General features: G+C 40.1%; 1 protein-coding gene and 1 long non-coding RNA gene across 3 annotated transcripts in view; one reads left to right on the forward strand and one right to left on the reverse strand.

The window, feature by feature from the left end:
* CHKA (choline kinase alpha) overlaps positions 1–22,229 on the reverse strand; it is a 28,415-nt gene extending 6,186 nt beyond the window's left edge. The window contains exons 1-7 of the mRNA XM_081924034.1: positions 21,702–22,229; positions 13,377–13,488; positions 4,899–4,952; positions 2,582–2,695; positions 2,055–2,188; positions 1,555–1,659; positions 231–289 (exon numbers count right to left, since the gene is read on the reverse strand). Coding sequence (XP_081780160.1) covers positions 231–289; positions 1,555–1,659; positions 2,055–2,188; positions 2,582–2,695; positions 4,899–4,952; positions 13,377–13,488; positions 21,702–22,021 — 898 coding nt within the window. The 5' untranslated portion in view covers positions 22,022–22,229. The remainder of the gene's footprint in view (positions 1–230; positions 290–1,554; positions 1,660–2,054; positions 2,189–2,581; positions 2,696–4,898; positions 4,953–13,376; positions 13,489–21,701) is intronic.
* A 54-nt stretch (positions 22,230–22,283) lies between these two features.
* On the forward strand, positions 22,284–24,860 carry LOC309378461. Of its 2 annotated transcripts, none has more exons than XR_014172091.1 (2): positions 22,284–23,797; positions 24,562–24,860. It is a non-coding gene; the product is annotated as an uncharacterized lncRNA (long non-coding RNA). The 2 variants fall into 2 exon arrangements; XR_014172092.1 differs by having other exon boundaries at positions 22,284–23,735.
* The last annotated feature ends 348 nt before the right edge of the window (positions 24,861–25,208 follow it).

Genomic DNA, 25,208 nt, shown 5'->3' on the forward strand with positions numbered 1-25,208 from the left:
CACTGTAACCTGCAACAAATGAAGATACAACATGGTTTGCATCACTACTTAGCCTGTCTCGCTCCAGCCTTAAGACCTTTCCCCAGTAAAAACCAGTTCTAGATTCTAAACAGAATATTCCTTCAATTATGATATGGTATTTATCTCAAACTAATGACTTTAATTTGTAACAGACCAACATTCGGGCAAAGTTATTACATTTTTAAAATAATGCAACAGTGTTATGGTACCTTCTTGGCAGTCATTATGGCAAAACACAACTGGAGATGAAGTAGCTTCAAGCAAGGACCTGGAAGAGAGAGAGAAAAAGAGCTAAACTGAATAGTAGTTCTAATGTCAACTGTTCCCTCACTTAAGCAGTAAAAGACAAGCAAGAAAAGTGTGTTGAAAGTGTACGGCAAATAAGAATACTTTTCAGCTCTCTGCTGCCTACCTCCACTGAAGAACCTCAGGAGCAGACATTACAACGCTTCTCAGTCAAAACTCCTCAAGTTGTGTGTCCACTAAAGCTGCTTTTTCTTGTACCTACTCCTACTCCAAGTAAAAGGCAAAGCACTGCAAATAAGTGCATTTAGGCACTTGCTGCCTTTCCTTTTCCCCACTCTAGGAACAGCGATGGTCTGTCTGGAGGGCTTAAGAGATTCTAATGTATCAAATTATTTTTCTCCCTTTAGTATGCTTATTGTGGATGGCGGGGCAGAGGAAACAAGTAGTGCCTCCAGAATTATTATTCTTAACAAGTCTACATTCTGCCATAGAGACCTACTAGAGATTCCTTTACTGCCTGTGTGTGGACAGCGAAGCTGACATTATAATTCATGGTAAGAGTCTCGTTAAAATATTTCCAAGGAAGCAGCTTTCATTTCTAAAGCATCTAATCATTTATTTCACTCACTGGAGAACTAGGTTAAAGACTTCTGCTATACCACAGTATGGAACCCAAATTACCTTGACTATCTCTATGGATCCAAGTTGCAATGGACAACACTCTGCAGAAGTGACCTACAGTGGTACCTCGCAAGACGAATGCCTCGCAAGACGAGAAACTTTTCCGTTTTTTGAGTCGTTCCGCAAGACAAATTTCCCTATGGGCTTGCTTCGCAAGACGAAACGTCTTGCGAGTTCTTGCGAGTTTGTTTCCTTTTTCTTAAAGCCGCTAAGCCGTTAATAGCCGCTAAGCCGCTAATAGCCGTGCTTCGCAAGACGAAGAGACTCACGGAACGGATTAATTTCATCTTGCGAGGCACCACTGTAACTTGCTGAAACATTGTGCACAGACCCAATGAACGCTAGACCATTTGACTATATTGGAATTTCATTGTGTGGTGCACTAAAAAGGAAACTTCCAAGCTAAGCAATGAAAACACTGTTGTCTGAATCGACTACAATGTAATTATATACTTAGATGTTTAGGAATATCCACTGACAATAATAAAATGCAAGTCAAGGAAGTGTTTGCTCGTTTCTTTAGTTAACGTTATGTTTGACTGAAAATGTCTGCAGTCACTTGAGAGTTGGAAAAAAAAGGAAAATTGTCAAGAGTTAGAACGCTACCGTAGATTTTTCATTTCTTGAGGCAGGTTGTAACTGAGGATCTTGTTCAGTTTTCTAACACGTGACTCTCTGGTAAACTTGATTCTCATCACTTGGTTTAAGTACCTGCACAAAGATTTTGTTGAACAGTTAGTATTTCTACATTTCCCCCGCCTCTCCCCATAACCATCACAAAGTAATTGTATAATAAAAATAAAACAGAAACTTTATAAAGGACTTTCTGGCAACCGCAAATTAGCCCAAGGAAAGATACCTTCCACACCATAAAAAAGGAGGCAAGCTTCCAATAAACCCCTTCTTTGAGCTGAAATAAGTGGCATTAAGCTTCATTATACACCTTTAGGCACCAGGCAAAACGTTCCTATTTAACCAGGCCTTGGGCTGATCAACATCTAATGCCCTTTTTAACATGTGTGGGGTTATATCAATTTTTTTTATTATTAAATAAATAATCTCTTAGTTATCTAACATGATAAGACAATAAAATTACAATTGCTTACTTCTCCATGGTTCCAAAGAGCCACTTTGGTTCTTTATTAAATGGCATTTTCATACCATGAAACCTAGCCATTTTCTCAGCTATTTCTGCTGATATTTCAGGCAAGCCCAGTTCATCCGTATCCAACTTCCTGCTCTGAAACATATAGCATGGATATTAATTAGGAGGAATACAAGCATTGGAAATTTCAATATCAACTTTATTGTTGAAACAGCCAACCTATAATGATGAAAAACAAATATAAGGAACCTAGGAAGTGAGTGGGGTGCACTTTGGTTTCCCACTGCTATAGTTTACCACAGGTTCCTCTACTACTGAGTAGGGTACAGTACACTCTGCTCCATTTAATTAAGAGCTATAAGGAGTTAAATCCAAAAACTGAGACAGCAGCTTCCATTCTCCTTATGCCAAATCAAACTACAGAAAGCTACACACAAGCAGATATCCCACATTTATCTTTGTTAGCACACAAGGAAGGACACAGTCCTATTCAGTTACAACTACCACATACTAATAGTTGGCACTCACAGGAATGAATTCCTCCAGCCGGCCTTGTGGAAAGATTCCATAGAGCTTTGGTCCAAGAGCTCTCTCTGCAAGAATGGCAAACATAACACTCTCCAGAACCACAGCTTCTGCACCCTAAAGAAAACAAAGTAACTGAAACAGGTACTTATATAATATATATAATATGAAGGGAGATACAGTTGAGATTAACAAAAAGAAATTTACAACTATCAGTTAGATTCAGATATAGAATCGGATACAGAATATTGCAGTATTCAAATTACAGCATTGCAAAACGTGCAATAAAAACTGTGTAAGACTTAGATTATGCTATCACAGTATTAGAATTTATTACTGGCTACCTGTTGACCAACTGGGTGGCTTGTAATACTAGCTTCCAGTCTAAGAATGAGAACAAGTGGCTTAAAAAATAATAAACGAGTACCATTTGAGTTTACAAACAAATGTTTCCTGTTATGAGAGTTAATACGCCTCTTTAAGTTTGTCTAAGCATTCACCAATCTAGTGTCTTCCAGATGTTTGGACTACTACTTTCACCAGCCATAAGACCATAGCTCAAATCCAGCTGGAAAAGAAACAAACCAGGAGCACACTTTTAAGATACCCCATTATTCATTTGCAGCTGCATCTTTTACTGCCCTACACCTGATGTTGCATATGCTGCCAGGTGGGCAAGAATGGGGAGGAAACAACCTTGCAAGCTAAATATGGACCTTTGGCAAGGTAATCTGGCCCATAGGCCAGAGGCTGCTCACAACTGCTCAAGAGGAAGCCCCCCCCAATTTTTAATTGGACCTGAACAGCACCAGCTGATTAAGAATCTTATTCTGTTCAGTCAGGCCATCTACACTGAATACTTTCCTCCTTAACCAAAACTATCCAAATCTGTATCTGTATTAATTTCTTAAACTGCAATTTATTACTAACAGAAGACAGCTGTTTTCATCCTTCACAATATATAGTCAATGAAGACATGGAATTCTAAATATTTAACTATTTGTGTTGCGTACTGATTATTTTTTTGCACTGAATATAAAAATAAAATACAACAATTTAAGTTATGAGGTTGGTTAAAAATTATCCTTGATTTTGCTATTACCTTTGCAGTTCTAAAACTAGTGATTACATTAGATTTGGGATACCATATTAATTCCAATCCAATGTATGGTAGCCAGTTTTATACAAAGTAGACCTACAGCACACATTCCACTACACTAAATACCAATATATACTGTTCTACTGACCGTCTTTTAAGCAGAATGCTGATGTGATTTTTTGAGTGATTCTAGAAATGATGTTTGTAGTCTGCATAAGTTTGCTAGTTCAAAGAGGCATACTAGAAAGTACTGCCATATACTTTGGATCCAAGATCTAATTGTTTAGTTCAGATGTACTTCAGTAAAAATACACTAGTTTCAATTCAGTTTTGTCTTTATCTTATGAATGATTCATTGCACCTTTAGAAATAAAGGCTTTTATAATTACCAATGATTTACTCAAAGAACTCTTGAAAGCAATTTGAGAATAAGCTTTAGGCAATGAATGGTGTTAATTTTTAACTTCAAAATTATTGGACTAATTCAAATGGAGACTTTCAAGGTTAATCCTTCAGAGTTTTAGTTAGGCATTTATGAAAATGTAGACTCAGGATTCAGAGATAGGATCCATATTTAAGTAGTTATTTTAAGATGCATTCTTATTCCTCAAAGGTCTCCCCCTATGAGTAATTTGCTTACAGGGGACATTTTGGTAGGCTGCAGTGCTTTCTCTGCAGCAGGTCTGTGCTGGATCAGGCAGCAAGTTGCAACCTTTTTTCTTAAACGGATTTGCTTATGAAGAACTGCTGTACCTTGCAGTGTGAATTACGGTACTACATAATTATATACAAACACAGCTGCAGGGTTACACAATGTGACAGGACAGAAGAATAGCCTAGGTCACCTCAGACGTTTTGCATGCTTTACTGTTAACAACGCTTAAAGCGAATAAATTGTATGAACCCACAGGATGAAATGTTACACTTCAAATCTGTTTACAAACTGTAATATCAGTCATGCGTGTCATGTATTTGCTACAGAAACCTATTTTATGCAGGGGAACCATGCAGACCCCTCTAGACTAGAATTACAGAACGTAAGAACCCAATGACAGGTGGGGAAAGCACTGTTTTTGAAACACTGGAGCAAATAAACAGGACCTAGACATGAGCAAATTGGTTTTAAAAAAAAACAGATCTAATAGTATAAAAAAGCAAATACATATTGCACTTTATAGCAGCAGCCTGATATGGTAACAAAAAAAAAAAGATAATACTTACTTGTAAATCATTTTCTTTCTGAGCCTGTCCAGATCCTCCTTTATTACAGGACCTCTATGAATGAGAAAAGTCAACATTTACAATGAGATGTTGAAAATCAACATAAGCAATAAGTTGCAGCCATCACAATTAGGAGGGTTCGGAAAGTCTTACAGCTATTTACTTGATATTCATCTGACCGAGTATTAGGCTGAGAAATGCAACTTCACACAAGACACCACTCTAGATACTTAAAAAAAGGATGTGCCATTGAAACCTAATATATCAGCTTGCCTATAGAGACAAAACATACAAGACCACTAGCACGAGATGTGGTCTTCTGTATGACTACAGCAGCTGAGAGCCCAAAATTCCTAGTACCGTACACAGAAGCATCCAAATATGGAAGGACCAAGTGAAGCTTTACTATAAACTCAGTTTTGCAACAAAGATGCAAGCTAGCAAGCCAGTAGAACAGTGGAAACAAGTTAAAGGAAATATAGCAATATTCACAAACTATTTAAACATAATACTTTATCTAGTTTTACACATAAAGGAGGCACTCACTTATCCCAGTTACAACTTGTTGACAGATCTCTTTTCTACTGTAAAGTAACAACAATATTTAAGGCATTTTAGATATAATCTTATGTCATTTCTCAAAGCAATATAAGCAAGCAAAGCAATTTTCAGTTCCAAACCTAGTGAACTGAAGCGTGCTTGTTCTGACCTATCGCAAAGCGTTTTCTAAGGTCCCAAGTTGTGCTTTAGCTTCTGGACTCAATGGCACATGCTTTTACTATAATTGCAGAAATAAAATCTTTGTAGTTCATTAAGAACTTCAAAGCTATAAGGCCAATTCCACTTTGCAGTTCCTTTAAGCACTAGTTTACTATGGCTACTAATGATGCAAATCTGCAATGCTACTTTAGAGGCTCCTAAAGGAAGCCTTCAATTAAAATTATTAAAATTAAATGAGGACAATGGAACTGAGGATACTTTTTCTGCTCGAATATTCCTTAACCAAGAACCAAATGGACAAATAACCAATACCAATTGTTTAAAGGCCTATGAATTTCTCACAGCTGCCTTGCTCCAACTTGAAATAAATGGCTTTCCATAAATAATAATTTTTTCCATTAGAATGCTATAATTAAGAAGAATAAGTATATGCTACAGTAAAACTACATCCCTTTCAATGAACACACATATCTTGAATATTCACAAGGGCAAGTTTACAACTGCATATTAAAATAGCAATGTTATACAAATAATGTTTCAGTGCCCCCATTTTCTCCTTGACTACTTCTTGAATAGCAGTCAAAGCTGCTTATCACCCAGAAGTAGTTACTGCTTGATGCTCCCCTGTGATGGTATAATCTATCAGAAGCAAATTGGATTAGAGAGGTTTTTCCCAGGATCATAGAAAGTACCCACCTAACGTACTTGGATTACACACTGAAAAGACTGGTCGGTATTTTTTCATTAGTACTCTTCAAACACTTCGCTAAAAAACTCAGTTGTCCAAATTGGTTTGTTAGCTTGAAGTGAAAGAAAATGTTATGGATATGATATCCAAATATCATCATTAAAGAATTCTATACTACACTTGACTGTATCAACCAAAAAAAGAGTGGGCCTGGAAAGCATTAAAGCTAAAAGTATATTCAGGTATTTGCTTCATGAACTTTGAAGCAAAAACCACCAGACTAATTTGCCCACATTCCAGATACCTGCTTAGATAGTGACCCAGTACATTCTTAAAACAGGACTCTTATTGTGTGGACAATGGCCAATTTCCAAGGAGATAACAGGAAACCTATTGTACAGCTTCTACCAAAAACTAAGCTAACAGGATTGTGTTGCAGGAAAAAGCTGTTGTAGCTGTTTGATATCCTGCAGAGGCTTGAGATGAGCAGGCATCTAATACATCATCTTTGTGTAATCATGCTGTCAGACTCCTTCCTGCTTGTTGGCAAGACCTGCTTAATAGAATAAGCTAGTTGGTCTCTTAAACATGAAGAGATGCTACCACCTCTGTCTCTCAAGGCCATAGTAGTCTGACGAAGCAAGAGACTAGAGAATAATGTAGTCATTTTCCAATTTAATACTATAAAATGCACAAACCGCTATTGTGCAGATCTTCCATATAAAATTGAAGTGATGGGGATACCATTTTCACTGTTGTGCCCCAAACTTTCTTTTGTAGTACAATTTGATTTTTTAAAAATGAAAATAGGGTGCAAGGCTAATTTAACAGCAAAATTTAACTAGTAATACTGATTATCATACATTACTGCACTTTAGGCTGAACATTATGTTTTGATTTTCACAGTTTCTATTTATATATAACAGATGAGAGGCGAGAATGTAATTCCATGATAATATGAATCCAGTTGAGACAGGACATCCAAAATATGAAGCTGGTCATATTTGTACTGGGTTGTCATGTAATAACAATAAGTTCTGAAGTTTAGCACTAGAAAAGCTACCAGTATAAACTGAAATGTGGCCTGGAAAACTAAGGTTCAGTTTTACAATGTCAATACCCAAATACAGACTTTAGTAATAAAATGACAGAGTGGCAATTCCTCTGCCATCATAAAAGCTAGCAAGAGTTTGGCATTATTTATCATCCCGACCAGTTCTGCAGGCCATGCACCTAACCTTTACAAGATGAAATTACTTATCTCTGGTAGTTTTGTACCCAATTGTATTCCAGGCTTAAAATATAAGTACAAAAGTTGCAACGTTGAGACTACAGAGGGAGGTTTCTCAAGCCTGAGAAACATCAAAACAGGTGGTGTCAACTATTTTTAATAAAATATGCTAAAGCAGAAAGAATAAGAGATGTTATTACAACAGTCCTACTAACACCAAGAACATCCCTAATCCTTTTTACTTCTGATCAAGTTACCATTCTTTAAAAGGAGCAAAAGGAAGGTGGGGTGTTTAATGCACTATTTTGGTAATCAGTTCTCAACAGTTTGGACATTATAAAAATGTGAATAAGGCAAGCATTTTCATGATAACTTCACACTCTGAGTCATAAAGAAATGAAACCCGTAGAGAATGCTCCAACTTCAGAGATCTCATACTATACCGTGAATCGTGTCTGTCACCTGGAAACCAGAGTGCTCTAGGCACGATCGCATGGACAAGCCTGCAGCAGAGAACACATGCACATACAACTAAAATGGTACATCACCCCCAGAAGACCCTTAATGCCACCCAACAAAACAAGTGTCCCCTTAACAGGAGTGCAGCTATCAAATTATCTGCCACTAAGAGGCATTTGTGGTTATTGCTTGCTACAAGACATTAAGAGCAAGAATCACATCAGTAAAGGAGTTTTACAATTGCAGAATTCTATATATTTGTTTAGTTACAAGCAGAAAAAGTAGGTATACAATACTACAGAATTGCAGTCAGTAGTCACAACCTTCTTCTCAAAATGACTGTGAATGATAGACTATAGGAAGATTAAGTAGTCTTAAATGCTTCCTTTATTATGAAATATTGTGATTTTACAGTTAGTAATAGCAAAACCAAGTTTTATACCTGGCCATCAAAAATAGGGCATGGGCCCTTATCGCCAGCTCTTCCTTTAATTGGGATATATGGGTATTAAGTACTAGTTTGAAACAATGAACAATTCTGCAAAGTAGTTTGTGTCAGTGTTCAGAAGCAAGAACTTGTATTTGAACTCCAAATTCAAATTGCTTCGTTGGAACAACATTAGTTTCTTTGTTACAAGGAAATCATTTCTAAAAAAAGAATCCTTTTAAAGCTAAGCACTGGTGTCAACAACTACTCTAGTTTTCGTGTGTGTGTGTGTGTGACAGGATTGAACTGCTGCTATTAAGACATCCTTTCAGATTTTTGGAGGGCAATCCTACATATAGCATGTGCATTTGCCTTTCAAACACACCAATGTTTAATTAGAATAGCAATTCCACAAAAGCACAAATATTCAGCTTGTTTAAAAAGTAGCTCACCTATGTGGTTGGAGACTATAGTAATCTCAACCAGGCTTTCATGTTTTACACAGATCAACCCAACTAAGCTCACTTCCTGCCTTCATATCATGCATGCATAAAATGTGGCTTAAAATAACAGCTATAACTAAGGGAGGCCCCATGCAATTTTTGCATGGTAAATTTAGCCAACCTGAAACAACTTATATTGAACAGTATGTACTGACATTTGTGTCTTCCAGAATTTATGTGACAAGCAAACTGGAGTCATTGTTAGCTTGTAAATAATAGTGTTTGTTTTTAAAGAAGGCTTTAGTTGAAATTTACTGGACTGGTTTTCTATGGTAATTTTTTCAACGAATGGTGGGGCGGGGCAAAACTTTGAACCTCAGATTACATGTGTATTTGATAATGATACTATTATTTTCTGCATGCAGGCATAAACAAAGAAGAATTAAGTTATAATCAAAATGTCATCTGTTTCAACTAGTGATGGGGAAGACATGGCCCTCCAGATGTTGTTAGACTACAACTCTTATCACTCCGATGATTGCTAATGCTGGCTGGAATTGTTGGTAGCTATATTTCTGTCTTAAGCCATACAGATGGATATTGAGGGTAAGTAATAGTGCAAGAAAATTATACGTATGTGCATCAGTATTTAAAACCAGCATCCCTGGAACTTTTAAAATATCAGCATCACTGAAATTCTTTTTCTTCTAATTTATTCCTGTTTGGTACAAGGAAGTTCCTTAAGATCTCAGATGAAGATCTAAAACTATAGCACAATCAGTTTGCTTATGCATTGAAGATTGATCTGGAAAAGACAAATGCTTATACTGAAACCCTCAATATAATCTGAAAGTTTTACCTTGGGACTGTCTCTGCTTACTTAACCCTTAGTGAACTGCACCAACAAGAGCAGTCATTTCACTGCCACTATGGAAATAAAGGAAGTTAGAAATCTCAAAAGATCTTAAATACCAAGACAAAAAAGGTTAGGATATTAACACTCAAATAACTGGCCAAACTAGATCTTGGAGAAAAAGTCTGAGCTCCAGTGCTATTTTCTTCATATAAGGACACAGAAGGTTTTGTTTAAAAAGTGGGTATTGAGGGAAAGCAGTATGTGCCCATGTTCTGGTTTAGGATTCTCCAAACTTGGATATTCATAGGAAAATTTCTTCAGAGTACTATGATTACAACAGATATGATGGAAATTACTACTGAGATCCTGAAAACGCTGCCTTATTTTTTTTTCAGATGAAAACATTAGCAAATCACTGATGCCCTAATTTCTACAAACTACTTTGTACAGGCAGCCTGTACAAATAAAGGTTACTTATAATATGCAACCAGCTCATACATTGAAGATTTTATAAAGCCAGGGGTGTGGCTTAAATAATCTGTTAAAATAAAACATTCAGTGTAACTATCGCTGAACTGTTAGTTTAATTGATAGTTCTAGTGCCAATGGTTCAAGCCACTGTCTCTTTGCAATACATTGCTAAGATGGACCAGAGAAAGACATTGCAGCAGTAACTTGCTTACATATTTCCAATCCAAGTATTTTGTATACTGCAATACACAATCCGAGCTTCATACTTTCAAGCACCAACTGATGCCCCAGTAATCTCATTGTTCTCAGTTGTATGAAGGCATGCAGAACACTTCAATTCAATATATGGAAATAGCATGTATATCAGTTTTATAACATGGAGTACAAGCAAGTGGAGATACTTTGGGGGCTAACCATATGTTTACAATGAGGAAGCTCCATAGGAGTGGGAACTCTACCCCACTGCTATAATCATTTGGATATGTGAATGCATTTTCTTTATCCCTTTATCCATAATGCACCAGCTGTTTAGTGTTACAGCAGAACTCATTTTGCCACCCTTGGAGAGTGCAAGGAGAAAATCTTCCTTTTACTAGTCATAGATTACCTGTATTTTGCCAATGAGTTCAACACTCTCTAGCAAGATTACTACAGTGGTGCCCCGCAAGACGAACACCTCGCAAGACGAAAAACCCGCTAGACGAAAGGGTTTTCCGTTTTGGAGGCGCTTCGCAAAACGAATTCCCCTATGGGGTTGCTTCGCAAGACGAAAAAAATCTTGCATCCCCCCACGGGTTTTTTTCGCTTTTTTCGCCCTTTTCTTAAGCCGCTAAGCCGCTTATCAGCTGTTCCGCTGATAAGCCGCTTAACAGCTGATCGCTGGAAGCCGCTTGACAGCTGTAGCGCTAATCCGCTAAGCTGTCAATGGGCTTGCTTCGCAAGACGAAGAAACCGCTATACGAAGAGCCTCACGGAACAGATTAATTTCGTCTTGCGAGGCACCACTGTACATCATTAACTGCTTTAATGCACAGTTGTTGATAAATCTAGATTCAAAATAGCTGGTCAGAAAGCAATTCAGGATACGTTAAATCTAAATTGCTTGGTCGTTTTCTAAATGATAATGTGTTGTGTATAAAACACAGAAGTGACAACAATCTTGTACGTGTGTTCATTTCACAAATGGAAATTCAGGAGTATGTCAATGTCTACATGGACATATTGTTTTAATACAGACCTACCAAGATCTATACCTAGGACCTAAGGCCATTTCCTGCTCAATGGAAAACTTACTCAGAGGCACATTATAACTCTTGTCAGACATGCCACAGTGAATCGTATGTCTAAAAGAAATAAACAGACTTGCATTTTTGTGTGTAAATTCTGTGGCTAAACACAACTATTACATAAAAATATGTGGCATGATTCAGTCCACTGCTGGTGCAATACCTGTGTGTGAAGGATTCCCACAGGATCAACAAAGAAGTCCAAGAGGTGCTCCTCTGCGACACAAAGTGTTTTTCATCTACTTAAGACTGTTATGGCAGCTGCAGTCTCATTCTAGACAGGAATAGCATGACCATACCCTGGTAACCTCTAGGATTATCTTGGAAAACTAATATAGCTTGGAAAACTCCAACCCACCAACATCCTGTGACGTCAGGTGTACAGCAGATACAGCCACAGCTGCGAAACAACAATCAGGAGTGTTATAGTGCACTCCTAACTGCTCCTCTTCAAGCAAGGCCTTCATTCAGCACCTTTTAAATTTGGTGCAAAACAAAAGCTCTGTGGGATTGATTCCACTTGGGAGCTCCTAACTGCACTCAACTCCTGCCCCAAGCTGGACTTGTTTTTGTTGCCAAACAGAAGACCTATTTTCATTAGGGAAAGCTGAGCAAGCCTCCCATTTTTGCAACGGAAGCATTAATGTTCCTTTGCAGTCCAGCCAGGGCTAGAAAGGAAGAATCAGAAACACACTTTGATTAGACTCCCAATTATTCCCACTGACAAGCGGGCTAGATCTAATTTGCCATCCCTGAGCTATTGTAATGAACTGTATGTGTGCCTCCCTTTGAAGATTGCTTGGAATCTGCAACTGGCTCAAAATATTCCTATTAACTGGGATCTATCCTCACAGGTAATTAAAGAATACTGGTTTCTAGTCCATTTCCAAGTACAATTCAAAGTGCTGATGCTTACCTTTAAAGGCTTACATAGCTTGAGACTTGGGTACCAGAAGAAAGCCCACCTCCATGTCAGCGTGTCCATTATTGGAGGTCATCTCTGGAGGTACTCCTCCAGGCATCCTTATCATCAGAAACAAGTGGATGGCAACTAAAGAAACTGCCTACTTGGTGTTGCATTTAGAATTCCCTTTCCAGGGAAGCTTGTCTGATGCACACAATGTTATTTTTTTTCAGCACCAAGCACAGACATGTATTCTCCCATGTTTTAAGTTCAATTGCTTTTAGTTGCAGCTATGCATATCACAATTCTGGGTTTTGTATTTTTATCCTGTCATTTATATATTGTGAATCATGCCAGAAATGTGGCTGAAGCATAATGTAAAACCCTGACATAAATAAACAGGAGCACTATTGGATCTATGGGAATCCTTTGTCCATAGGTACGGCACCAGTGAATTGATCATGGCCTCAATTTCCAATTTCCATCTGCATGCATCCAGAGCGATGCACTTGGAAGCAACAAAATGGGAAAAGGGAAAATGAAGTGCTTCTACCAAATGCTGTTAGATTACTGACAGTAAAAGCTTGGTACATGTTTCCTGGAAGGAATTTTGGGGAAAGACTTGAAGCTGCTTGTAGTTAATGATTTAACGAAATTCTAGACAGTTATCAGATTTACCATGAATGTTGTTTCTCAGTTTAAGTCTGCAAAGCACAAAGAGGGTAATAAGTGACAATTTTTCTGAATAGCAAAACTCCAGGAAATGTCCGCATGCATACTGACAAGACAGTGCAAAACTAACTAAAAAAAACTATACATCCGAGATCTGCATAGAAAGCAATTTCTAGGCAATAAGAAATGAACAAATCTAAACTGAAGAGCTCTCAAATCACAGAGTATGCATGTGCAATAAAATCTAATTTTAATATTTTCAAGCCTATTCTAATGCAAGATGTTTAAACATCAGCCCACTCCCCCACGCCAAAGACTCACCATTTGTAGAATGGCACCATATAAGCGAAGAAGAACTGTGCGTGGTTCATCTGCAACAGTCTCCATGGTATCAGGTAATGAGCACTGGAACAACATGTTGCTGAGGCCTCCCCTAAGAAGGAAAGAATTATGAGTTACACATATGAACACTTGCACTTCTCACATGACTGAAGTTCAGATTCCAGTACCCTGAATTAGACAACTGGACATGAAAGAGCTATTCTACACAGCCTAACTTTCTATTTTTTCAGCACTGACTATATTATGTCTACATTTACATTTCACATTTCCTCCATGCAACAACCCTCTGAGGTAGAGTTACTTCATGGCAGAGTACGGATTTAAACCCTGGTCTTCCAGGTTCTACTCCTAACACTAACTTTATTAAAACATAGCTTGAATTTCATTCCCAAATCTGTATTTAAATATAAGTTAGAAGAATTAGGAAGAAATTTCAGTTTAATAGTACTTTGCATTTATGTCTCCGAAGTCACTGTTTAAGGTAGAATAGCTAATAAATAATTTTGGACAATGGGAAGGACCATAATATGTGACTAGAGGCAAAGCATGTTTGTTAGATTATTTATAACAATGAGCACAAGTACTTAACATACAGGATCAGTTTGATCCAGTTCTCTACAATGATAAAATGCTACCCTATATAAGAGTCCTGAGCTTATAAAGCGTATTCTCATATATCCTGCACTTCTAAGACATTCACTCAGGGCACTCTACATTGAGTTATCTGATTTTATCACAACACCATGAGGTATACAATACTGAGGCATAGTGAATGGCTGACCACAATTTGTTCTTCTCAGTCAAGTTAAGCAGTCTGCATTTTTTCCTATAATGATGATTGATATTCACATCAGCTTTGAGGGAACATCTATTTTATCTGCTTCCTTAAAACAGTTATTGGGTTGGACATGGCTCCTACCTTGGTGACTGGTTTTGGAAAGATGAGAAGGGGTGCAATGCACGAGTGATGCATTGCCTCGCTCCTCACCCACCCACCCCAACCCATTCTGAAATGAGTTTTTGGACTGGTGAAGTCATCTGGGTGTTGGGCCCTGTTCAGTCCAGGATGTATTCTACTCTGAGAACAGGTGGAGGTGAAGAAAAGCTGGGATGACTACTTCTTGGAACAAAGTGGCATAACACATTCTTCCTTGCAGTGCAAATGTGGTGCACAGCAGCATTTGAGGTCCTAGCAACAAGGTGCTGAAGGAGAAGTTGCAAGCAGCTTGACTGTGGTGCAGAGGATGCAAGAGAAACTACCTCCCACCTCATTAAAAGCCTCTAGTGTGCTCTTAAAATTTCACAGATCATCATCTAGGAGAGCAATAAAACATATCCTTATTGAGAACTAATTCTATGTTTTAAGTTCAAAAAGCTAGCCTAATCCATCCAGTTATTGTAAAACCAAAGACATTTACAGCAGGAGTATGAAAAGTGAAAACTGCTGTGCTATGGTGGAACTTCATGGACATTTCTGAAAGCTCAGAAGATAGAATATAGTTATAGACGGCTGGGGTGCGTATATGACCAATGAGTGCTGTAATGGAGTTAATTTGGTACTTTAAGATATTCTGCCATTGGTTCAGCTTAACCCCTTAGTCTTTATTCCTAACTGACAATCTACATAAGGGCAATACCAAGGGCAGTCACAAAATGGCTGCTACCAGAGGTGTTGCCTAATACAAAATGACTACCACCTCCAAAAGAGTAGAAAAAGGAGACACACAGGAACAAAACTTGTTCCAATTAGGAAAAAGCCATTCAAATTTTTTTTGTAAACAAAAAATGTTTGAAAAACTTCCTTTTCCACACAATTTTAAGTCTTGGTTGTTATGCTACGTGTTGCTATGCATTAGAGCTAGAAAATAAAATATAACTGAATCCAGGAATAATTTTCAATTGCTACAGTCAGCCATACAGAGGCATAGTTAGAAATACAAACGCATATTATCTTTATTGAATTAAAAAAGGAAAAAAACACATCACCAGAGTTGTAGTTGAGCAATACTGGCCCAAACTAGTGTAACGTTTGAGGCTGAATATCACCTACAAGCTTCTCAAAATTTTTAAATTTTGTACGATGAGAAGATAATGCTCTCCACTTCCCAAGCAATTTGAGAACAATCCCAGGCAGAGGAAAAGGTGATGAAGATAATGTTTCTTACATGGGTCCACTCCCTGCCCCAACAGCAACAGCAACTTGGGAACAACCAGGGGAAATGTTATAATTATTATGGGTTGTAATAAACTTTTACTCAGAGTAGACCAATTGAAATTAATGGCCATGACTAATTTAGGTCATTACCTCAACTCACATCTTTTTTTAAAGTCTCTGAAGGAGCTGCCTGCTCCATGTAGCTGATGGGCAGCAAAACAAAATAAGCAGAGCAGCAAATGGGTGGACTCAAGGACTAGAAAATAAGACAGAAGCAGGAAAGGTGCACCCAAGTGTAGAGGGAAATAGTAATTATTTAGGACCCCAGGGACTCCTACTGCCTTGTGTCCAGACAACTCACTGGTTGGCTAAAAAATGACAGGGAGTAGACGGACTCATTTCACAGAAATTGCTTAGAATGATAGCTGCACACTTTGCTTCATTACTTTCTTTCTAGGAGGGCTATGACTTACTTTTTTAAAAGAAAGCTTCGAATCTGAGGCCCTTGCCATGGACACTATTGTGGGTGCCTCCAACATGCACCGATTCTATAATGTGTTCATTTCATGTACATATAAGCCCACATTTCTCCCAAATTGGGTGGCACCATATAAATAAAATATTATTCTTAAGTGATGCCTCTTGAAGCTTATGCTTTACTACGTTAATTTCAACTGTCAAAGTGCAATTGTCATGACAAACTACAAAGGGTGAAGCAATTCAAGGCACAACTCCTTTGATACACAGTTATAAAGGAATGTTCCATTAGGGTATCTGCTCTGTGTAAGAGGAAGGGTTGCAGCTCAGTGCCTGCTTTGCAAGATGAGATCTCAAAATTCAATCCCTGGCATTTCCAGGAAGGGAAAAGAACCTGCTTTAAAGCCCCTAGACTAGAGCATCACTGCCAGACAGTGCTGACAATATGGAATTAGATGGGCCAATGGTCCAACTTGATATAAAAGCAGCTTCTTAACCCTAACCCTAACCCTGTGATGCCCCCTGCTTAGCATTCATTCTTTCTAAATTTAAGAGAGATTACTAAACAGAAGAATGCAGATAGTTTTGCACATAGCTTTGACACCACCCGCTTCTTATTTAAGAGGCAGGCAGGACCATCCCTCATCTGAGGGGCACATTAGTGATGTGCTCCGCTACACAATGTATAGCTAACAAGGCTCCTCTCACACACAACTTCAGCAATGCTGCCTGTGTGTTGAACAGGGCTGCCCTGTGGGAACTGTGGCAGGCAGAACTTTCTCTTTCGTGAAGAAGAAAGAGAAAGAACTCTAGCTTGCAATCCTAAACAGATCAGCTGATGATGATGTAGCCTTGCTTCTAAGCAAGTCTAAAAGGGTGGAATTTCCTGGCTGAAGTTCTCAAGTACTAGAAGAAACTTAAACCAATTCATATTGATGCAATTTGCTACTCATTTATTTCATAAATGGACTGGGCTGCCAACACATCTATTTGTTGGGGGAGGGGGAACCTTCAGCAAGAATGTGCCTATGCAAAGCATCTGCTGCCTTATTCGTTTTAATAAAGCACCAGTTGAACACCAAGGAACCTTACAGTTTCTTGTGCTGCTGAAGTAGTAGCAGCAAAAAATCTGAAAGCAAGCCCTGTTGTGCACTTCCATCCAGGAGGAAAAGCACACCATCATAACTGGTTTATGAAGCTAAATGAACAAACATTTGAGATAGGCAGCATTTGCTAGTTTGGATTATTTTTCCTAGATGCAGAATAGTCCAATTTAATAATTAAACCACAAAAAGCCACTCTCAATCTGTGTCCAGAGCATCAAATTGCACAAAGATACCACAACAGAAAGGAGTACAGTACCAGAAACTACTCTCTGCCAAGTTAGCCCATCTTTCTACTACCTACCTTTGGAGTTATTCCCCGCTCCTAATGTTTTACAAGAAACCCAGTACTGAAGTGCAGCTGGGACACTTTTTTTTTTCAATTACAAAGAAAAGCCCTTGATTTGCTATCACTAAGAACCTTAAAACTACATGGAGAATACTCAAGCTATATACCAGAAAAAGATGACAAAGCAGCAGAAAATAAAAACTTTCAACCAGCACTTTAAGGATGAACTGAATGCTATATTGAAAAACCTGACATATCTTTCTGAGAGAAAAGCAGCTTGAGCAGGGGAAGGTTCGGACTAGAAAACAGGTGTGTGCACCCACTCTTTCAACAGTTTTCTGTGTTTACCCTAACAAACCTATAGTACCAGAAAAACAGGTAGGCAAAATTAAGCACCTCCCTCCACAACAAACTTCTTTATTCTTCAGGTACAAGTGAACATTTACAGTAGCAGAAAAACAATGCTTTGGCACTTTTTAAACAAAACCTTATAGAAGAAACCTAAATTTGTGTTTAGTCATGCCCACATTTTAAACATTTGGAGGATGTGAAGGGTCTCCAGTGCGGCACTTGCACCTGTGTATGCACCCACAGAAGCCTCCCCTGGCACACACAAGGTCCTCCCCCCGCAACTGCTAAAATTAGGGTTGAAAGAAGGACCTATTGTTAGATAGATCTAACAACTGCTTCTCTGGTTTTCAAATGTGCCTAAAGACCCCATAAAGTTTACAACCCCCAAGAGAAGAAGAAGAGGAGTTTGGATTTGATACCCCGCTTTATCACTACCCTAAGGAGTCTCAAAGCGGCTAACATTCTCCTTTCCCTTCCTCCCCCACAACAAACACTCTGTGAGGTGAGTGGGGCTGAGAGACTTCAGAGAAGTGTGACTGGCCCAAGGTCACCCAGCAGCTGCATGTGGAGAAGCGGGGAATCTAACCCGCTTCACCAGATTACGAGTCTACCGCTCTTAACCACTACACCACACTGGCTCTCTCAAGTACCAAGACTTGGGTACTTCAGAACTGCCTTCAACAACCTGTTGCCCTCCCGATGTTTTCAACTACAACTCCCATCAGACCAAGGTAGAATTGCCAAAGGCTGCTCCAGAAGTGAAGGGTTTCCCCCCCCCCACTCCGGTATGAGGCTCCACACAAAGATAAGCAACAAGGAACTATTCCCAGGTGTGTGGGGTTTTTTTTGGGGGGGGTGTTTTTTGCAAGAGTAAAGTCTTTATTGCAGGGCATGTGAGACGGAAGAGATACTGAAGGGGGGAAATCATGTGGATCTATTCTCAGTTGAAGCTTAAGCAGACTTGCTCAGAAACAAAAGCACTGCCGATGCTGAGGATCATGGCTCAACAGATAGGCAGCAGTCCCAGATTATTTTAAATATCAGTATCTAAAAGAATTGTATTCTTATGTATTTATACAGTATTTATGTATTTATGTATTTATACAGTATATAACCCATAGAAAAGTAAAGATATCCTAGAAGCTGGTTTCTGGTTTTGATACCACAAGGGGAGCAGTATGCACCCATCTTTTTCATCCATGTTTTGATAGAACAAGACCACTTCTCAAAGTTAACTAAACATGGGTTATTTGGATAGTTTTAGTATATTTGAAGCAAATTTAATCACAATTCCTGATTGTTCCTAAAACATATTCAGGCTGAAATCCTATACACATTTTCCTAGGAGGAAATCACATTAAATTCAATTGGACTTACTTCTGAGTAGGCATGTATTGGATTGTACACTAAAGTAATGTGTATACAAAATAGGGATTCAGATGAGTTTTATAAATGGCAGCTCCAAGAATAGATACAATGCTGCTAAGATTATTAACGTTCAACAGCAGGAACTGCAAGCTAAAAGTTGCAAACAGTTGTGTGTTTAAGAAAGTGTCTATTTTAAATAAACTAGAGAGATATTAAAGCTACATTCCTAAGCATACTTAAAATGAAATTTAAGTTCTACTAAGTTCAGTAGTATTCCATATTTCTAAGTTAACATACAGTATTTAGAATTGGGCTGTAATAATATTCAACACTATTATATTGTGACCTCTTGGGTTACATTATGACCTCTTTTACACACCAGTGTGATTCTGCCAAATGCCCTTAAAATATACAAGTAGTCCAGCTACTTGTGAACATTCTGGAACTATGGCTTTTAGAGTTCAGTTTAACTATTAAAATTCTAAACATGTTAAATGGGGAAATGCTATATGTATTCCCATGGATTTGTTCTAGTTTTTCAAAATTAATGTTACTTGTCCATGGATCTGGGATAAAGGACAGGACAAATATTTTAAACAAAGCATTTTAAATAAAAAAAAATTACAAGGCAATAAATCCCTCACTGACATATCTGGTATGAGTATTAACTGTTGGGCATTCTAGAAAAATTAAAGTGATTAGAAAAGGTTTTTGTTTTACTTCTTTTCTTCAGAGGCAATTATACAAAATCTAAAAAACTTTCCATTCCTGATTACTTACCCATACTATACCCAAGCCAGTTATCTACTCATTGCTGGCATTGAGAGTCAGAGCAAGGCACCTGATACTACAGTAACTTGTTGCCAAAAAATGACTCATACTGCTGAGCAGTCTCATTCAAAAAAAAAAAAAATCACAGGGTAGAATACACATTTCATTGTTCAGAAACCATCTTACAAGTTAAGTTTGACTCACATTTTTAAAATATTGCCTTAAACTTTTCATCACCTCTGAAGCTTTTTTGAATGGTACATTCCCATTTAATGGCTACTAGACAATCAGTGAAGTCAACTTAGTAGTGTACTTAAAGAGTTTTTTAAAAATTGATTTTCCTTTCGGACTATGGGCTAATGTAAGCAAACAAAAACCTCCAGAAATATCATCAGCTCAAATCGTAGAACACAAGAAATTCCTGTATAGAAATCAATTCAAAATAGTAAACTGAATAAATCAAACTTGTGAAGTGCAACACATTTTTGGCACAAACATACATATCTATTTAGCCACACATGTAGTGGAATTCATTTAATTTCCTAGATCAGGGTTTCACAAACTTGAGCTTCCAGATGTTTTTGGACTACAATTCCCATCATCCCTGACCACTGCTCCTGCTAGCTAGGGGTAATGGGAGTTGTAATTCAACAGCAGCTGGAGACCAAAGATTGGGAAACTCTGTCCTAGATGAAAGTAACTTCTGAGTTCAACAAAACAGCTCAAGGCTTAACAGAGACAACAACCTTATCACTGTGGGATGGCTTGAAAGATGTATGCACACCCTACTCTTGCTTGTGGTCAAAAATCTGTCTCATACTATACTACAGAGAGATAAAAGATGTGCTCCCAAAAGTTAATGGACGTCCACACATTACTTTCTCTTCTTATCCCATTTGTGTCAAAGGTTCTGAAGATTGGATAATGGCACAATTCACTATCTATGGTTCATAAATTATCCAGTAAACTGGGGGGAGAGGAAACAAACTATGTCTTAAAATGGGCTTGTTAACCATAAGCTTTGCCAACTGTATATGGTTGTGATGTCTGAATTCACAGTTGGGGTCACTGCTCTATCTCCATAGGAGTGCAAAAGAGAAACAAAAGCAGTCAAGCTAGACTACAATATTCCTATACATTTTTAAGCTCGAACCATTGTTAGGATTCTAAACCATGGTTAGTGCAAACAATGGCCTAGGAAGGTATCAGGAATGAGTCAATCATTCATTTAACTATTTTATCTATTGAGATACCTTCAAATGTTCTCACACAAGAAGGCAACAGTATGTTTGCAATATACAGAAACATCTCTAGATACATATAGGCACCGACAGGTCCTTGGCAGCAGTGAAGCTCCACAACACAGGTCTGCTTCTCCCCACAACACAGGTCTGCTTCTGCCCTTCCATTACTCTTGGGAGGTCAGTGGCTTGCCCTTGGTAGAAAACGGCAGTACCACCATATGGACAATGGTTTCCCTGTAACATTTCAGTGCGTATAGATCCGATATGAAGCCTTAAGGACTCCCCTCCATAACGTCGTTATCAGTAAGACTGTGGGAGACAAAAGGTGCCAGGTCCGACAAGAGCCAACAGCCCCACCCCTTCCCCTCATTTCAGGTTTGAAGGGGCCGCACCGTCATGGAAACCTGATGCCAGATGTGGTTGTTTCGTGGCGACGAGAACGCACTTTGTACACGCTCAGAGACACACAGCTCTTAATCGCATTCACCCTAGAAGGCTGATCCCTTGATGTTCCCACTCCCCACCCCTCCCCCGTATGTGGCTGACCTGATGGGCGTGATGCGCAGCTGATCTTCCCGCAACCCCCGCCACGCCCCCCGCAGGAACTCCCTGCACCAAAAATACGCCTTGCGGCGGGTGCGGGGGTCGGGCTGCTCCTCCGCCGGCGGGGAGGGAGGGGTCGGCGGCGTCGGCGGCAAGGCGAGGGGCTGCTGCTTGGCTTCGGCCTCGGCGTGAGAGGAAGGCGGCAGCGCCGGCGACGAGGGAGACTGGGTGAGGGCGGGCAAGACCGGGCCCTGGGCGCACCCCAGCAGGAGCCCCAGCGGGGAAGGGTCGGCCTCGCCGCCGTTACAGAACTTGGTCTTCATGGCCGACGAGCGAGAGGAGAGCGAGCTCGGGAGGCAGAAGGAACAACGGCAGCGCCACACGCAGGAAAAGCCTCGCTACGCACCTCCTGCCTTCGAGCCCCGCAGACGGTATGCGGCGCGCGGCGCTCGCGAGGGTTCTTATAGCCGCTCGCACGCGGACCTCGTGCGCGCGTTCACCTCGCGCTCATCAGCCTCGCCCCCTCCCACCCGCTCGCATCCGCACCACCAACCACCACCCCCCGTCCCTCTCTCTTCGTCTCTATTGATTGGCTACGTGCCCGAGCCAACCGCAAGGTTGCGGCCGCGCCTCTCCCTGATTGGTCCAGAGGGAAGACGCGGCGCGGGAAGTCCATTGGCTGCCTTCCCCGTTGCTCTGGTTATCCGGCGCTGCCTAGGCTCTCGCGCGTATCCCTGCGATACGCATAGACTGAAATGCAGAGGAGAGAACCTTGGGGTTGTGGGGGAGGGGAAGGAGGGAGCAAGGTGGCGGCAAGCGGCGGCGGTGGCGGCTGCTCTCCCCGCTTCCTCCCTCCTGCCCCTCTCGGCGCGCACAAAAGGAGTGGCGGCTGTGCCCAGACTCCCTCCCTCCCTCCCCCACCCCGCGAGCCCAGCCTGCAGCTTTTCCTCCGCTTTCCATCATCCAGCGGTTCTCTGCACGCTCCCTCTCTCGCCGCCAGTTGTGTATTCCCCCTCGCACACACCGCACTTCTTTATTTCCACTCCCTTGTTTGTATTGTAGACTCCATTTTCTTTTCTTGATCCATTCAGCCAGCCTCCTCCCTTTCCCCTGGCAAGTGGACCAGGGGTGATTTTATTCAGGATTCACATCTCAAACTAAACCTAAATAAAAGTAATCGGAAACGGAGGCAGGTGGGATGGGGATGAAAATGCACTGCATCATTGGAGGAAACGCGAGAAGACACGAGTTGGCTTCCCTCCCCCTCCCCCTCCTCGATGTGGTTCAGGGTATCAACATCTCCGCCGGGGCTGCAAAGACGACGCAATTCTGCCGCATTCCGTTCGGTATTTAATCTTTGCGGCATTGTTTGTCGCGAGGTTGGCGGCAACAAAGTCTCCTTTGAAGGCGACGGATGTGCCACCGCTCCGAGTGCCATGTAATCGGCAGCAGTGCAAAACTGAAGCATTTTCATTTTGGACGCACCAACAATTTAGGGAAAACGGGGAGGGGGAAGGTTGCCGCTCACTTTAGCATCTGGAAAGTTAACGGCTGAAAAAAAGTCCCAAGTGCTGACTCATAGTGTAATTAATTGAACGTAATGTGACATCAGTGGTTAGGGGAAATGGATGGTTTTGTTTATTATCCTTAAGTCCACTCCCTTCTGCAATAAAAGAATCCGCTCAGGTTGGGATTCATTTTGATTCTCCCTAGAACGGGCAATTTCTTGGCGTGGTGACATCATAATCATGTGATGCCACATACCAGTGTGTCAGCTTTGCAGGTTGTGAAAGAGCCTCTTTTGTCATAAAGGAATAAGCAAAGAAGCTACATTTCAAACCCACAAATCACAAAAAGCTCTTCAGATCTTGAGTCTGTGCTGCTTCTGTATTGAGCCTAAAACCATGCCCCCTCCCCCTTTTAATTCATCCACATAAGAGACAAATGAAAACAAGAATAATCAAAATCACTATTCCTCACCCTCCTGTATCTATGTCATCTTGGATGCAATCCTCTTTCCTTGTCACATAACAAAAGGTTTGTTGTTGCTCAACTAAGGGAAGAAGGATGGGCTTCCTGGAGTAATAACTATGATCTATGTTTGCTCAAGAGTTCTGACTAGTTTTGGGGTGGAGGTTCTTTCTTAAAATACTGTACATTACTTTAATCTAGCGTGTCTCACTAATGGTCTGCTGGGACCAGAATCTGTTCTCGCCTTCTATTTCTTCTTTAAGGCCCAGAAGCTGCTTCACACATTATTTGCTTCCTGCAGAAGAGTATGAAGTATGATTTAAAATGTCAGGGTCTGCTGTCATTGGAGGAAGCAGGCTGGGTCAAATGGATAATATTTGTGTTACAGAGAATTTCTCCACTGAGTTCAGATAGATAGATAGATAGATATTCAGAGGTTTGTAGAATGATGCCATTATTTTCCAAAAGTATAGCATGGCTCTTTAGTGTGGATTTCAGATAACAGTGCAGGGAGCAAAGGGCTACACCTGTCCCAGGTACAGCAAGTCATGAGATAAAAGGCTTAGATGGCACCAATCCCAGAAAACTAAACTCTGTTCCCTGGCAACACTGACTATGGCAATGGTTATGTAAGAAGTGACTCAATATATGTTACAGCATATTGGTTTCCATCCACTTCATGGACTTACTGACTTGGATTGAAGCAGTTTTCTTATTGCCTCAGATGTTCTTTGCCAGCTCATTGGAGTATGAAAAAATTAACTTCCTGTTACTATGGATGCTAAATTTGCTAAAGTTGTTTTTAAGGTGAAAGGTCAAAATGGAACTGCTGATACATGCTAGAAACGTTCCATAGATGAACACTGTTCATTTTCTTTTTTTTCTCTTTCAGATTCAGCAGCGTTGCTGGATTCTGGTAGTGCTGGAAGAATTTTGATTGGTTGAAAACACACCCAGCCTTCCAGCCAAAAAGGTTTCCAAGGTGGCTTTCAATGACAGTTGAGATTACATCTTCAAACAATGACATAATAATATAAGAAAGAGCATAGCAAGCACAGAGACATCAAACCAACAGACACAGCAGAAAGGACTGTGTCCCGATGTACCCACCAATTTCAATACTGTTCAAAGACCCCAAATATCACTTACATAAAGCATGACTCCATGTGGTCAACTTGCTTTTAATGCAAATACTGGGTTTTCTTTGAGCAGAATTCAAGTGCAAGGAAAAGGTGGGGGGCAGGGGAACCCATCTCCAGCATAATGGAACTTTGTTCAGTAGTGAAACACTCAGTGAATAGTGTGAATGCCTAGCACAAAAAGCTGTTTCATGATGACTCAGACCATTGGTCCATTAAGCTCAGTGATGTCTGCACGAAATGGCAGCAAGGGTTTCAAAAGGGGACATTCCCAGCCCTGTCTGAGGATGCTGGGGACTGAAACAGAGATCTTCTGCACTCAAAGCGGATGCTCCAGTGTCCCTTGGGCCCTTTTTGCTTCTCCCTATTCCCAGGCTTCCCTCAGTTTCCTGCTGCACGT

The sequence above is a fragment of the Podarcis melisellensis genome, assembly GCF_964234715.1.
Source record: "Podarcis melisellensis genome assembly, chromosome: 1".
In the NCBI taxonomy this organism is placed as follows: Eukaryota; Metazoa; Chordata; class Lepidosauria; order Squamata; family Lacertidae; genus Podarcis; species Podarcis melisellensis.